At 33.0% G+C, this 14,899-nt stretch overlaps 3 protein-coding genes and 1 non-coding gene across 7 annotated transcripts; 2 read left to right on the top strand and 2 right to left on the bottom strand.

Annotated features, from left to right (window-relative positions):
* Positions 1-925: 925 nt before the first annotated feature.
* Positions 926-4,155, bottom strand: LOC113868559 (haloacid dehalogenase-like hydrolase domain-containing protein Sgpp). 4 transcript variants are annotated; one of them, XM_027504241.1, is made up of 6 exons: positions 4,082-4,145; positions 3,788-3,887; positions 2,172-2,286; positions 1,840-1,991; positions 1,506-1,767; positions 926-1,421 (listed from the first exon to the last, which is right to left on the bottom strand). In XM_027504241.1, exons 3-6 carry the CDS (start codon positions 2,181-2,183, stop codon positions 1,245-1,247), a joined length of 603 nt encoding a protein of 200 aa, XP_027360042.1. In that variant the 5' UTR covers positions 2,184-2,286; positions 3,788-3,887; positions 4,082-4,145; the 3' UTR covers positions 926-1,244. The 4 variants fall into 4 exon arrangements, with proteins under 4 accessions (XP_027360042.1, XP_027360041.1, XP_027360039.1 ...); XM_027504240.1 differs by lacking the exon at positions 3,788-3,887 and adding an exon at positions 3,950-3,986 and having other exon boundaries at positions 957-1,421; positions 4,082-4,155; XM_027504238.1 differs by lacking the exon at positions 3,788-3,887 and having other exon boundaries at positions 957-1,421; positions 2,172-2,289; positions 3,950-4,128.
* Positions 4,156-6,723: 2,568 nt separating this feature from the next.
* On the top strand, positions 6,724-8,892 carry LOC113869896 (expansin-like B1). Its single transcript, XM_027506413.1, has 5 exons — positions 6,724-6,862; positions 6,948-7,054; positions 7,538-7,719; positions 7,881-8,013; positions 8,681-8,892. The coding sequence occupies exons 1-5, from the start codon at positions 6,724-6,726 to the stop codon at positions 8,885-8,887; spliced, it is 768 nt and encodes a 255-aa protein (XP_027362214.1). The 3' UTR covers positions 8,888-8,892.
* On the top strand, positions 7,269-7,398 carry LOC113870565. Its single transcript, XR_003505586.1, has one exon. It is a non-coding gene; the product is annotated as a U6atac minor spliceosomal RNA (small nuclear RNA).
* Positions 8,893-10,006: 1,114 nt separating the features above from the next.
* On the bottom strand, positions 10,007-14,086 carry LOC113869137 (ras-related protein RABH1b-like). Its single transcript, XM_027505299.1, has 6 exons — positions 13,917-14,086; positions 13,333-13,403; positions 11,994-12,082; positions 11,441-11,552; positions 10,636-10,726; positions 10,007-10,147 (listed from the first exon to the last, which is right to left on the bottom strand). The coding sequence occupies exons 1-6, from the start codon at positions 14,031-14,033 to the stop codon at positions 10,007-10,009; spliced, it is 621 nt and encodes a 206-aa protein (XP_027361100.1). The 5' UTR covers positions 14,034-14,086.
* Between the last annotated feature and the right edge of the window lie 813 nt (positions 14,087-14,899).

Here is a 14,899-nt window from a genome sequence, read left to right as displayed (position 1 = left end):
ATTTTATAAAAATAAATATACAGTAAAAATTATTTAAAAAATGTGACATTAATACTTTATTTATTTATTTGAAGGAAAGATAAAAATAAAAAATGTTGATTCAACTCTTAAAGATAAGTATAAGTAATTAATTATAATAAAATTTTATTAAAATGAAAAGTATTTATTTATATTTTTATAATTTTAATATAATGCATGCATTATTTTTTAATAGAAAATATCTTTATTTTAAATGTTTAAGTTCAATATAAAGAACTGAAATTATCACAATTCCATAAAATAAAATAAACTTTTTTATTGGTGTGTAATCCAACGTGCTTTGAATATAAAATTAATAAAACTCAACTCTAAAAAATTAAATTAATAATTTTATATTTTATATTTTTATCTTTTATCGAATATCAAATAAACGAATAAAGTATCAATATTAATATTTTTATTATTATATTTACCAAATATGATTATGATGACATTTATCATAAGATATTTTACAATTTTATACAGCATCAAAAAAAATTTCTCATTTTTTAAATAAATTAAATTGGTGAAAATAATATATTAAAGCCATTAAGGGAAAGTTATTTTTTTAAATTAAAATGTTGATAGATGAATTAAGTTTAATAATATTAAATAAAGTTAAAATTGACATGTAATACTTAAAAAAATCAATCTTAATAAAAAGAATAATCAAGGTCTACAAACTTTAATTGAAGATGTCTCGTTAAAAAAAGAAAAAACAGGGAGGATAATCTATACGATTGAAAATAGGTTTAAAGCACAATCGAAGTTTATGCGGATCACCATTCACCATCAGGCCTAACTACCTCAATATCATTCACGGGAGACGGATCATGTAGGACCAAACACACAATACAGTTTTGAGTTTGAGATCGGAAGAATTGCGAGTGAATTAGAAGAAAATTTCGATAGATAACTATAAAAATTTAGATTACTTGCAGGTGGCAGCATTTAGTTTCTTTTCTAATGACTTTTATGAAGTAAAAACAACAATACAATTACGTATTGTAATTTCTGTTGCTTGACCGTTTTCATTGCCAATAATGACATTATTACATAATGCAAATAGAATATAGTACAACTTTTTACTCTTAGCACCAAAGCAACATTGATTAATGTCGCCCCCTACAACAAAATTATGCGGGCGAACCAGTGAATTCAATAATATGAATCCTGCTACTGTTTTAATCAAGAAGTTCTCTAAGTAGCATATTAATAATCCAAACTTAACGAGGACCAGCCTTGTCAAGTTCTTCCAAAGCAGCCCACAATTTTGGATCAGCATAATCCTTAATCAGAAAAGTAGGCTTTGCTTCCATCAATAAATTTTCTGGATTTCGTGTAGCTAAACCAATAACAGGCATCCCAGCTGCAACTCCAGCTTTGATCCCAGAAACAGAATCCTATGACAAAAGAACAAAACAAGCTGTGTCAAAAGCAGATCCAGAGGAAACTATTCTTTAAGAAAGCATAAAAAAAATGCTGACCTCAAATACAAATGTATGATCCTTCGATGCCTTCAGAGCTTCAAGAGCTTTCAAGTACGGGTCTGGATGAGGCTTGGCATGTTCACATTCACCACCAATAATAACAGCATCAAAGAAATCTGAGAGACCAAGTTTTGAGATCATGAGTTCTGCATTTGCTCTTGGAGCATTGGTAACTGCAGCTCGCTTCAACCCATGAGTTTCAATCCATTTCCTCACTTTATCAAGCCCATTCAAAGCTTCCAGTTGGTCAGCTGCCAATCTGGATAGTCCATTGGGGAATTATGAAGCATCAAATGAACCCACAAAATAAAAGTAAGTAACCATGGTTTACCTTCGGAACATGGCTTCCTTATCATCCACAAATTTTAAACCTCGTTGCAGATCACCAGGAAAGAGAGCCGAGGCAATATCATCATTGTGCTTGCCAGCAACAGTCTCAATAAAAAACTCCTCTGTTATAGGAGCACCTCCATTAAAGCCAATCTGACAACCACCAAAGTTTCCATTTTAATAGCTATTGATCATCTGCTTTGTCATGGTGATTTATAAATACGATAAAAGGGATATTGCAACAAAATATATATATAAATATATATATATATATATATATAATTTATTTTTTAATATTTTGCCTTAAAACTTTCAGTAGAAAAGGCACACTACCTCTTGGAGCATTTCACGGAAAGCATAGTAGTGGAGCGGATCAGAATCACAAAGTGTTCCATCTATATCAAAGAGCACTGCTTCAAGTGGAGCAAGTTTGGTGAGAGAACTCTTGCTGCTGGCACAACACCAAGGTAATGAGTGACAAGTATACCAAATGATAAATTTGGATATGCCTATAGACTAATATCACGAAACATGTCAGGAACCAAGCGACCAGCTATCCCGAAAACATAAGCTGTTGGGTAAGGCACATAAAGAGTTTAAACATCTAACATGTCCCCGCAAGAGTCGTTTTGACTCAAAACATAGATAATACGCAGCAGAATTGCCTTCCCTTATGCGAAGAATTTGGGTAACAAGGATCGAACTCCAGACTAAGACGTGATTACAGAGGCTTTAATTTAATACCGTATTGATGAACCAGCTGTCTCAAAATCGTTAACTGTTCGATGAAAGCACAAGATGGTTTTTATGTCTAACAATGCAAACCACCATATCTCATCTAAAAGTATGCCAGCCCCTCTGTGGCTAATCAGTTAAACCACAAACCAGTAATGTGAGAATTACGAGAAAGAATTTGACATATCACACACGATGCATTCACTAGGTTAGGCATTCAGAGTTAATTCACATAGCTGTAACAGCAAAGGCATGTAAACCAACGCAAAGATAAGCTAGTAACTTATTATTGGATATTTCTTTGAGAATAGAAGTTAGATACAATATCATAGACACTGTCAGTATTGTTGTCCAATTAAAATCAACATTTTATTTTAGTAACTTCTGCTTTCATCTCGGTAATTAAAATTGGTAGCGATTGCATAAATGACATGTAAATTTTGAGTGGAGACCAACACCAATCTGCATCCAAGTTACGTCCCTTCTTCAAAAAGTTAAGCTCAGTCGGACACTTGATCATAGCTTGGAAACTAACCTACAAAAGTGTGTGGCATTTCTAGCTTCCACCTTTGATTCCAAGACACTGAATCTTTACAACACACAAGACTACATGGAGATTTGCTACTCTGCTTCATGCCAAGGCAACGTAACTGATCTCGTAATTACATCGACCCCACTTAGCAACACACTTTCGGCTGGTTAGAATAATAAGTTGTGTGAATTCCAAAACTACTACTTACACACAGCATGAAGCAGGACGTACTTTGTCATAAATGGCACGGTTGTTAGTTCACCGTTGATCCTTAACTGAATACATTTTCAATAATATATTATGAATTATCTAAAGAGACTGATAGAATCGGGTTTTTTAAAAATATATTATGAATTAGCTAATAGTAGTTGGCACTTTGCACGTATAAGATAAATCCAACATTCATGTTTTTTCCTAGTAGTTAAAAAGTATAAACAATAAAAAGAAAATTAATATTCAAGATGAGAGAAAAGGTAAATACTCAATCAGAATATCTAATTTTTGGATATAAAATCCAACCTCTGAATCCTCCTCACCGCTCTGTTTTATACGATCATGATCTCAACCATCAAATAATTTTATATGTAAGAAAGGATTGATCCATGTGCAATACTATCGCAACAGAACAGAATAGTAGAATAAATAAAAATTACTTGTGACCGAGTAATGGGTGATTCAATACCAAGCGAGGTTTCCGAAACATATGCGGTAGACATGGATGCAGAAAATGGGAAATTTTGCAATCGCACGTTCATGATATAACACACGATATTGTTGAAAATCTGAAATTGGAAGACGAAGATATGGCAATAAAATCAGCAAATGGTGGAAGCAAAAACGTTACCTTTGGACGCAATTATCAGAAGAAACCGTCATGGTTGCTGAAGGGTGTGGATTGGAATACAGAGAAAGAATAAGAAACAAAAGAACAATGTGATTGTGCGGGTGTGTGTGAGAGAGAGAGAGAGAGAGTTACTTGTTCAATTGTTCATGGATTCGAATCTGCCAAAACGAATCAAAGTATATGGCGGATATGCCATGTGCTTCCCCACCTTAACGAATAACAATTATAAATATTTGTTAAAAACTGAATGAATTCATGCCTCTACCATTGGAATTAAGAATTCAAATAAATAAATATCTAAAACTAATATTAAAAAATGACTATAAAATTAAAATCCAAATGGATAAAAATTATAAGACTAAATTATTGCTTAAACTTATTGTTTTATTATCTTAATGGGGGTTTATGCAAGATTAAAGGTCTTCTAATTTATTTCAGTAAGCAAAGAACGGGTTTGTTTCTTAAAGCTTCAAACCCAATAGGGTCCAAAGGTGAATGGCTGCGCTTTTTTCTCGCTGAAACATGGGAACCAGAATATTCCCTCGTCAAATACTATTTTAATATTATAATCTTTAGACTAACAATATGCAATATAAAATAAAAGAATTCACTAGCTCATTTTGTCTATATCCTTGAACTTTCCACTCCGCTTCCATTAATCAGTTCCAAATTTATCATTAACTCTAATTGTTGACTGTTGTCATGCTATGTATATATATATAATCAACAAAGTCCAATATAATTAGTGTATATATAGGAAGGTTATGCCATGTTAGGCCCAACCCAATTGAGCTTCTCGTATGTTGAGCTAGTCCGGAAAAAGAGAATGATGGGCTTGAGAATTAAAAATATCTATTTTTCAAAACAGAAACCAGAAGCAAATATTTTTTTCTGAGAAAAAGAGCAAAAACTTTTTTAATGAAATATGTCCAAATATAGTACATATTTATATTCCTAAACGTTTCTTTTTTTCTCTCATTGCTTATACAACTCTTTTTTATTTAATCACACCATCTCTTTGTTTTTAGAAACACAAATCCCGAAGGAAGAGTAAAATCAAATTCACTGACAAAAAAAAAAAACAAAATGTATTAAATTTTTAAAGATCAAATGCCTGAAGGAAGATTAGTATTAAAAGCAATCACCATTCAGTGGGTAAAGCCAGAGAAGATGTTACCTCAAATTATATAAGAACTTGAACTATGCATAGGGACAATTATTGGACCAATTCAAGTAAAAAATTTAGAGATTAATATTCTCATTGATTAACATCTCAAATTGATCACGACTGCCACGCATGGTCCAAAGCCTTGAGTGGTTTCCATGTCATAGTTGATGTGGTTGAAGGAATTTCTCATACCAATCTTTGTTGGTACTATACATGCATCTTTTTGAAATTTTTCAATATATGGAGTGAGTCAATATTACCTACAATAAGAATTAATTCAATATTAAAAAAATATTTTTCTAGAGAAAAATACTTAAATATATTAATTATTGATTAAGGTACACGTATATAGTAGGCAATGGTTAATTTTTTTTTTCTATATAAAACTTTGCCGTCGCATTTGTAAGGTAATTCCTTGCACCACATTGTAAAAACTTAGCCGCTCAACCAGCAGGAACTGGTTGCCATGAATTTAAAAGAAGATGGCTTCTATATAAAAGGATATAAAGGCCCACAATGTATGAGTATGACATTACCATTCAAGTAGAGATAGATGCTTTGACCAAAAAAATAAAAGTGGAGATAGAAGCTTAAATATTTGTATATTATAAGAAGTTTTTTTTCTTACCCTGAGAAAACAGTTTTTTTTTATTTTATTTTCTGTAAACTATAGATAAAACATAGTAGAAATCTATAATAATTATTATTATCCCAGTGTAAGAAAAAACATATAATGAGAAGAATTAATTAGTTTCTCCTTCAAATAACCTTGCAAATTAGGTGTTGGATGGAAACACATGGAAAGGATCATCAGCAATGTCATTTTCTTTTCCTTCAACGAGAGTCTGCTCACTGTGATCCCAACTCCCAAGTAATGTACCTTGAAACAAATTATCTAAAGTTGATTGATATTTCTTATGCACTTTCTACATAGTTCCATATCCTCTCATTATGTAATGGCTTCATGTCCTAGTGGGAACACTAGAAGATGCCTACATGCAGGTTTATATCAAAGTGCTGAAGGACCTAACTTTTCTCCTATTACGCAATATTCTCACATTCAGAACAATTGAATCTTTGGTTTTAACCCACCTGTTAGGTGTTCAAAGGTCAATTAACTCTCACAGTCAAACATCTCTAGCTTTGGCTAATGCTATTAGTTTGAATAGCATAGAATTGCTTAAGCATTTTCCTCTCAAATTTTAAAATAAGGCACTCGAAGAATCATCATTTTGTTAGTTTATTCGCTTGTGTGAATCGAGTCTATACCAGGATTTCACCACTTATGTGGAAATATCGTTTCTATTTTGGCAACTAAAATATCAAAGGCGGAAAGTATTGCAGTTTTGAAAGGTCATAAAGTGGTTTTCAACATCATATAGACGAGAATATTTCTTGTAGTCTAAGCGGGTAGCTGAGAAACAATGGTACATCTCACGTTCATATTTCAGAATGTAAATTTTTTTCTTTATCTTTTTTGAATGTCAAAGTTGGTAAATTGACCAAATTCTCTATAAATAGTAGAAATGTGGTTCGTTTCATGCACCACCAAAGTGTCCTTAATCTCCACTTGATCATTTGATTTTTCTCCTTGTTTCCTTCCTATATGGCGCTTTATCTTCTGTTTCGTCTTGTTGTTACTACCTTGATTTTCATGCAAACTCTGGCAGACACTTCATGCACCGATTGTTTCATTCATTCTCGGGCAGCATATTATCCAAATTCTGAAGAACACGGGACAGATGGCAAGAAACTAAACTAATAAGAAAAAGATATTTATAAACATGCATGCTATCTCATTCTCATATGTTCTTGTTGATTTCATTGTAGTTGGTGCGTGTGGGTTTGGTTCCTTTGGTGCTACGTTCAATGGCGGGGATGTATCAGCTGCATCTGATCTTTATCGAAACGGGGTTGGTTGTGGCGCCTGTTACCAGGTGAGTACCCAACTGCTAACTAATCTATCTTGCAAGCATTAATACGTTACTTTTGAAGAGAATAATGCCATAAAAATTAAACTTATGAGTGTGCCAAGCTATACATTGTAGCTCTAGGCAGTAAAAAAACTAATTCAAGATCCCTCTTATAGTCCCACATCGAACAATATCATATTATTTTTCTCTTTAAAAATTAGATTTGAGCCCGTACGAGGTGTTCATGAAAAGGAGAGACGGTTGGCATCTCCCCTGACAGGGACGGGAAGAGCCTTCGGGCTTTCTCTTTTACACATCCGGTTAAGGATGTCCACCTCTAGCAGGCGGATATCTAACCCAGTTTTTTCGGGTTTTGGTAGTGATTTTATAGAATTCACATTCTTTGAGGTGTGGATCACTATCACTAACCCATACCCAAATAATTTGGTGTACAAAAAGTTGTTTTTTATTATATGATTTACATTATAGTTTGGCCATAATGAACAGGTGAGGTGTAGCAACAGTGCGTATTGCTCAGACAAGGGTGTTAACGTAGTTATAACTGACCAAGGCTCAAGTGATCACACTGATTTTATTCTTAGCAAACATGCCTTTGGCCGGATGGCTCAAACCACTGATGCAGCTTCTTCTCTATTAGCACTTGGCGTAGTTGATATTGAATATAGACGGTGAGATACATTTTCTCAACATTTGTAACCTATGCCTACCTGTTAAGATCTTTCCTTAACACACAGCTTCAATATTTAGCTTTTCTAATATCACGTAAAACTGCATGTATTTTATAAATTTATAACTTAACTAAGGCTTTTGTCTTTCTATCTCTCTTCAGTGTTGCATGCAGCTATCCGTATAAAAACATAACATTCAAGATAGATGACAGCAGCAACAACCCCCATTACTTGGCTTTTGTCATTTTGTATCAACAAGGAAGGAGAGACATAACTGCTGTGCAGCTCTGTGAGGTACTATCTGCTAATTCCTTGCCTTCTGATGATTGAGTTGCAATTTTATTAAATCTTTGAACCCAATTAACTCCATTTTTTAATCAAATAAATTTAGTAAGAAGCATGTAGTTAAAACTTGAGTATTAAATATATCTTATTCATCAGTAATGAAACAATCATATTTTTAATTAAATAACAATTGCTTATTTAATTGAAATCATTGGACAAAGATCCTTAATTACTCAACTCTTCATCAATAATTGGAAACTGCTCCAATGTCAAATGAATGGTTGAATTATTCATTAGGTTCAATTTCTTTAAGAATTTTTTAAATAATTTTTCAGATATAAAAATTTTGTAATTGAGTCTCTAACCTTATAAATTATTTATAAAGAATTCTGTCAAAGTTAGACAAAATATTCTTTATCTGGATTACAAACTTTAGAAGAGTAGCGATATATTTAAAAAACAATTAAAAATCTTCTCATACAAATCCAAAACAAATTATTTAAGTTCAGTGATTTAATTCAAATTTAAAAATATGGAAATTTGTTTAAAAATTTTGGATTTACCATTTAGCTTAACTCAATTGAATTATAGCACAATTTTAGTTAGGTGAAAAGCATGGAACATAACAAAGTTGGTAGTACATCAGCAATGACCGTAATCTCTATACTGTGTGCAGACTCAAAACTTTGTCTGCAAGTTACTGGATCGTAGCCATGGAGCAGTCTGGACTACTACCTCTCCACCAAGTGGACCTTTGTCTGTAAGGATGCTATTTAGTGATGAAGACGAGGGAGAAGAAACGTGGGTTGTTCCTGTCAATAACATACCTGAAGACTGGAAGGCTGGGGAAACATACGACTCAGGGGTACAAGTGAACCTATAGAGAAACACCAAAACTAATTCATTAGCAATAACATGCCATGACCATGTCATATGATGTTTTGTTTCCCTAATAAGTAGTGATGGCATACTATGGGCAACACATGCTTTGCATATCACCCAATTCCGTTGTATTGAAGTAATTATTTGATTTTTAAATCTCCAAAAATAAAATCACAACGTTTGACAGTTCACTAATTTTTCCATCCAGCATTCATTTGATACCCAGACACTAGACTTACCATATCATTTGTAGACCAGACAGAAACGTGGTCATTGATGTTGGTTTTTTATGGCACAAAAAATTTTTAAAAAATGTGCAAAATTGTGAAAATAATGAATGAGAAAAACTCAACTTTATTGAATAGCAATAGCACATTTATAATAACTTAAAAAAACATAAAGTAATTATATAACCGAAAAATTATAACAAATTTGAATAAAAAATTAAATTTTTCTTAAAATATAAAAACTACTATTTAATATAATATTGATTTAATAAATTGAAACAACAAAAAAACAATCTAACGCAATTTATTGTTAACAATTGCAGAAATACATCTCAATATCATTTTTGAGAGACAAAATAGGGTATCAAAACCTTGAGAATTAACCTCTGTAAAGAGAGTTTGTGAAAAATTATTGGGAGACAACTTTTATTATAAAAGTTAAATTTATACCGAAATTCCTTTGGATTTCCATTCTTCTCTTTCGAACAAGCTCAAATGATTCTGGAAGAAATATCTAATATGCGTATAATTTGATCGGATATTAGATCATTTAATTCAAATGACTTATTCGATAGCTTGTGAATGTGTATTGCATGATTGCATCCTCAGATGCATTTATGGATATCTCTAGCAAGCTTTAAACAATCATGTTGGACAAAGTGAATTTGTCAATGTTCATATTTTAAATATAATAAAATAATAATTAATAGCCAGCTAAACAACCAACCAACTGTATCAATATCAGTTCTTCCAATTGTTTTCTCTAATTTTTCTCATAGAATGCTATTAAAAGTCTAAAACACAAATGAACCTTTACAGATTTGAGACACGTAACATTCAAAAGAACGAATAGCATGAAGCAGAAAGATACAAAACTTTATGATAAGGCACATTCAGCAGGCACATCCATCCGACTGAGGTTGAGAATCATGGCCCCCAGAAGATCTTAGGTTCACGTCAACCATATCTTCTTGTTTTGTGGAAGATAGTGTTTCCATTCCAGGTAATGCACCAGCAATTTTTCGAAAGAGGGCCTAAATATAGGTTTGCCATAACAATAGAGTCAAAAACCATTCAATGATTAAAATCACGCAAGCAAATGAAGGTAATCCAGTAACTGAAACAGTTGGCCTTCTGAAAGCCATCTCAACTGCAACAAGTAGATCTTCAACATAGAGTAAGCTAAATTTTGGAAAAGTTTAAGTTAACTAGTAGAAACAACCAACTGTTATCACTTATCGTAATCGGCAACATCTCATTAGGAAATTACACCTATCACAGTAGTTTATATGGATGTGATCTACCATCCCACATTTGATTCATTTCCAATATCTCTCCCAAGTCCGTGCAAGAGCTACATCGTTAATAATATTTTATCCAACTATTCTTCCTAGGTTAATCAGAAAGAAAAAGTACATGCAACGCAAGGCTCAATGAGAATAGCATTGCTCTTAATCACTTCAGGCTGATGATAAACAAGCAAGTTATTGTATAGTTATAGAAAAAGAAGGCTGAGACTTGCCTTTATATTAAATCCAGCTTTGGCACTAGCTTCAATAAACATGACGTTTAATTCATGAGATGTAGCTTCCGCTTCCTCTGTAGAGACTTGCCTATAGACTCGTGAAAAGAATATTGCTTGTAAATAAAAGGCAACCCCAGAAATGAACAGCTGAATGGAAATTTAAAAGAACACTTCTACAAGATATCAAAACAACATGGTAAAGCGCATATGGAACATCTAATGGGCCAAACAACTCAAGCAACAAAATCCTAGGAGCAAATCTAGCTCTCACTTTCATAGGACAATCAAATGATATAGGGCTCTTCTGATTCCTAACTCCTAAGGCTTCAACTTGTATAGAATAGTAACAAAGTACCAGCGTGTTTTTTAAAATGTAAGCAGTATTCTTAGAGAACTGGTTAAGGATTAGGAGAATGAAGCATTTTTTAAGTTCACTATATGAGGAAACAACATTTATATTATAACTTGTGTTCCGCTATTTAAAAAGAAAAACAAATTTTAACAAGCTTTCCAGGCAATTTAAGCAATCACACTGAAAGGACAGAATGTCATTTTGGATAAAATATGTTAATAGTAGTTTTTACTGTCCCTTTTCCATATTTCCCCTGGTCAATCTTTCTCGTATGCATACATATCTGATCATAAATATATTGAAGAAAGGAAAAGACTAAAAATGCCATAAAAGTGATGAAGTAATAATTAATCAAAATCAAAGAGATATTACTCAATAGAAAACAAAAAAAACCATGCTATGAAACAGGCCAGAATAAGCCATCTGATGAAGTCATTCTACCATCATTACCTCTTATCCACAAGGTCAGTTTTGTTCCCGACAAGAACAATAATAACATCACTGCCTCGCTCACTGCGCACCTCTTCAATCCACTTTGGCGTGTTTAGGAAAGTTTGACGACCTATTTCATAAGAAAATTTGAATAAATAGAATGCAACCTTCAAGGTCTTCTGGAAAATGCCCAAAAAACTATGCACAGATGATTGAAATCATCCAGAGAGATCCAAGAAGGTGATTGCAGATAATAGGCTGCAGCTGTTGAAGAAAGTTAATTCTAGTTCTAGAGAAAGCTCTAGTTCTTCACAATGTTTCAGTTAATTGACACAGGTAAGTCTCCAGACGCTTAGGAACATGTTTTGTTCCTGATGTTCACTCTGCCATATTGTACACTCAGAAAAAGAAATCAGGCGGGGAGGTATTCTGCTTCCCAGGATGTGGAAAATGAAAATTTTGCTTCTATCCAAAGCAATATACTCCCCTGAGAAACTCTACTCAACTATTATAAACACAAAAGCAGCAGAAAGAAAGGAATATGTGAAAGGAAACATCCTAAATGGCATACTTGCAATATCATAAACAATGACAGCAACAGACGAGTCTCTAATGTAGCTTGGAATAAGACTTCTAAACCTTTCCTGTCCAGCTGTATCCCTGTTGCCACATGTCACACACATGAAGAAAAAATAAGGGTTTCGTGTGGGGAAAAAGATTAAAAAAATATTAAACGATGAAGGAATCATGTAATACTAATATATGTAGCCTAAAAAAGCAATTAAACACATCAAAATCAAACTTTATGGGCCTCACTCTGATTAATCAATTTGCAGAAATCTTTTACCCTTGAAGTATGGAATAAATCTAAACAACATATAAATAGTGATGCTAAAATTCTTTAGAATACTTTGAACTTCCTGAGAGAGTCCTCTCAGCCCCTAAGAATTTATGTTGAAATCTTATGACAATTCAAACTCCTAATAAAATATAAATCCTAAATTATAGGGATAAGAGATAAGCATATTATCCATAATAACTACAATTATAATAAGCACCAAATTTGCAGGTTTGTAGATACTTGAGTACTAGTAGCATCATGTTTAGCATTAAAATCACAGCTTCAAAATATCGTTTAACCAATGCTATTGGTCCAAGAAGAACAGGTTTTGGTTCTCCTTAAGCAAGGTCTTAGGTTTAAACCTTGTGTATTGAGGGGGGGAAAAAAAAAAGGTACCAAGAAGAAGGCTTTGCCCCCTTAAGTGAGTCTTCCGAACCTGACTCAAATTAGTTGGTGTCCAAAGCGACCATTGGATACTTGGGGTCTAAGACCAAAAAAATTCAAAAACTCAATTTTATGCTAAATCAAAGTACAAATGAACACATGAATGCGGAATAATTAAGAATATTCAAATTAAAGAACTTCAACATTAGCATTCATAAAATATAACATTTAAATGCACTCAAAGACCAGACAAATCTTTGAAATATACAAAAACAAAAATGAATCAAATGGAAGATAAACATAAACTAAACTATGACACATTTATAGATTAGTGTATGCAACTATGCTCCCTCACTTGCAAAGGAAGTTTTTTAAGAGGGGAGGGCATCAAGGATACCCAATATCATCCCGTATCTTCTCAATAGGCAATTGTTACATCCTTCAGATATTGCCAAAATGGAATAAATTTTGTTCACCAAAAAATTTGCAAGATATCAAAATTTAGTATTCCAAAATTAGATTGTTATGGAAATAGCATTGACACTCCTTTTCCCTCTCTCATTTAAAATAAATAAACAACCAAACAATGGGAGGGAAGCAACTCCACCCCTCCTTTCCCTTCTATTTTCTTCCCTAATACCATTATTTCCTTTCCTGATGGAGTTTCCAACATGCAAAATCTTACCACAACTGCAGCCGAACAGTTCGATCTTCAAGATACATGGTTTTTGATAGAAAATCAATACCAATTGTAGCCTGTTTGAAAAAATAATAATAATAAGTTTAAGTACAAGCAAAAGGTCAAATGTATAATCCACTTTAAAAATGCTCATGGTACAAAAAAAACTCTAGTACATTATGCGTATAGAATAACCTAGTTGAATGATAACCTTATTGAGAAGACGTGCATATACACAAATAACGAAACAATAAATGAAAATGCCTTAAGTAACTAAGATTCAAATATGCTCAGCAAGTTTAATCTGTATATTATATTATAATAAAGTTGAAAAACTGGATCACACTGAAACACATAATGTTTAAATATTTTAATTGCTAATTATGATCACTATATTGAAAAACCCATTATTCCACAGGAAAAACGTGATCTGTTAAACCTACTTTAATAACCAAAAAGACGTGATATGATTCAGATCATCAATATAATGGTCGGCATTTGTTGTCAATTTTTTAACAAATTTTCTGATGAAAACAAACACATTGAAACATAAAACTGCCTGAGAAAGTGGATCTGACGATGAGAAGAACCTGATAAGTGTTGTCAAATTTATCATACATGAAGCGCGTGATGATGCTGGTTTTGCCCACAGACTGATCACCCAAGAACACCAGCTTGTACTTTGCAAGAGCTGACACTGGCGCCATTTTCACTGATGCCTAACACACCCCGACTCAACAAAACGCCGCTTCTCATTCAGATTTCCTCCTTTCGCTCAATCATGCATAATTTGTTTTTGTTAGTATAATTTAACCAAAATTTACTTTTTTTGGGGAGGACTACTAAAAAAATTTCTATTTCATTTTTATATAGCCATTTTTAGACTACGTGGATTTCAATCTTAGTGAGTTGTGTTTTTGTTCTTTCTTTACCTTGGAATATAAACAAATAAATGTAGTAATGGATTCAATTAGGCTGAGCTGTCACTCAGACAATATGATCGCCTAGTTTGTAATAAAAATCGCTCCTGTTCAACTTTTTTTCCCACACGGTAAATAGTGTAAAGGATATTATCAAGATTAAAAGGTGAATTAGCAAAGGACTAGTATAGATCTTCGGTCCCTCCCTCTCTTAAGTTTTCTTTCTTTTCTGTTTGAAAACTCTAAACTACGTAACCTTTCAGCGTGAGTTAATTAGGCATGGTATTGTAAAGGAAGATAGGATGATGAAAAGAACGATATCACGTAATGGTTAGAGATCCGTTTCTTGTCTTCTACGTGGCATGTTGTCACTAATTTCAACAATTGAACTTCGTTTCCAGACAAGAAAGATCCTGATGTCCATGTTGCATCATAGTATAGTTCCAAACACCCTTTCAAGCAAGCCAAGCCAAAGTTATCAAGACTTTTACTAAATAATTTCTCTATGGTTAAAAATGTGTCGCTGTGTTGGTCGCATCAATCCATGCCACCCTTCACACCGGAATCACCCGAAGAGAAGTTGAGCATAAGCCGTTACTTAAGACGGTGGGGTGTTGGCATATACTTAGCCGGTTTGGTCAATTTGTCATCGG

Source organism: Abrus precatorius, unplaced genomic scaffold (assembly GCF_003935025.1).
Source record: "Abrus precatorius isolate BTA unplaced genomic scaffold, Abrus_2018 Scaffold6, whole genome shotgun sequence".
Taxonomy (NCBI): Eukaryota; Viridiplantae; Streptophyta; class Magnoliopsida; order Fabales; family Fabaceae; genus Abrus; species Abrus precatorius.
Note: the sequence above shows the minus strand (reverse complement) of the source record. Positions and strands in the feature narration are given on the sequence as shown.

Excerpts from the sequence above, each read along its gene's own strand:
- LOC113868559 (XM_027504238.1), bottom strand. The coding sequence starts at position 3,981 with ATGACGGTTTCTTCTGATAATTGCGTCCAAAG. Across the intron at positions 2,290-3,949 it reads TCTGATAATTGCGTCCAAAG|CAGCAAGAGTTCTCTCACCA; the intron begins GTAACGTTTTTG and ends GTGTTGTGCCAG. Across the intron at positions 1,992-2,171 it reads TCCGTGAAATGCTCCAAGAG|ATTGGCTTTAATGGAGGTGC; the intron begins GTAGTGTGCCTT and ends GGTGGTTGTCAG.
- LOC113869137 (XM_027505299.1), bottom strand. The coding sequence starts at position 14,033 with ATGGCGCCAGTGTCAGCTCTTGCAAAGTACAAGCTGGTGTTCTTGGGT. Across the intron at positions 12,083-13,332 it reads ACTGTTCGGCTGCAGTTGTG|GGATACAGCTGGACAGGAAA; the intron begins GTAAGATTTTGC and ends ATGTGGCAACAG. Across the intron at positions 10,727-11,440 it reads ACTGACCTTGTGGATAAGAG|GCAAGTCTCTACAGAGGAAG; the intron begins GTAATGATGGTA and ends ACGAGTCTATAG.
- LOC113869896 (XM_027506413.1), top strand. The coding sequence starts at position 6,724 with ATGGCGCTTTATCTTCTGTTTCGTCTTGTTGTTACTACCTTGATTTTC. Across the intron at positions 7,055-7,537 it reads GTTGTGGCGCCTGTTACCAG|GTGAGGTGTAGCAACAGTGC; the intron begins GTGAGTACCCAA and ends CATAATGAACAG. Across the intron at positions 8,014-8,680 it reads CTGCTGTGCAGCTCTGTGAG|ACTCAAAACTTTGTCTGCAA; the intron begins GTACTATCTGCT and ends TACTGTGTGCAG.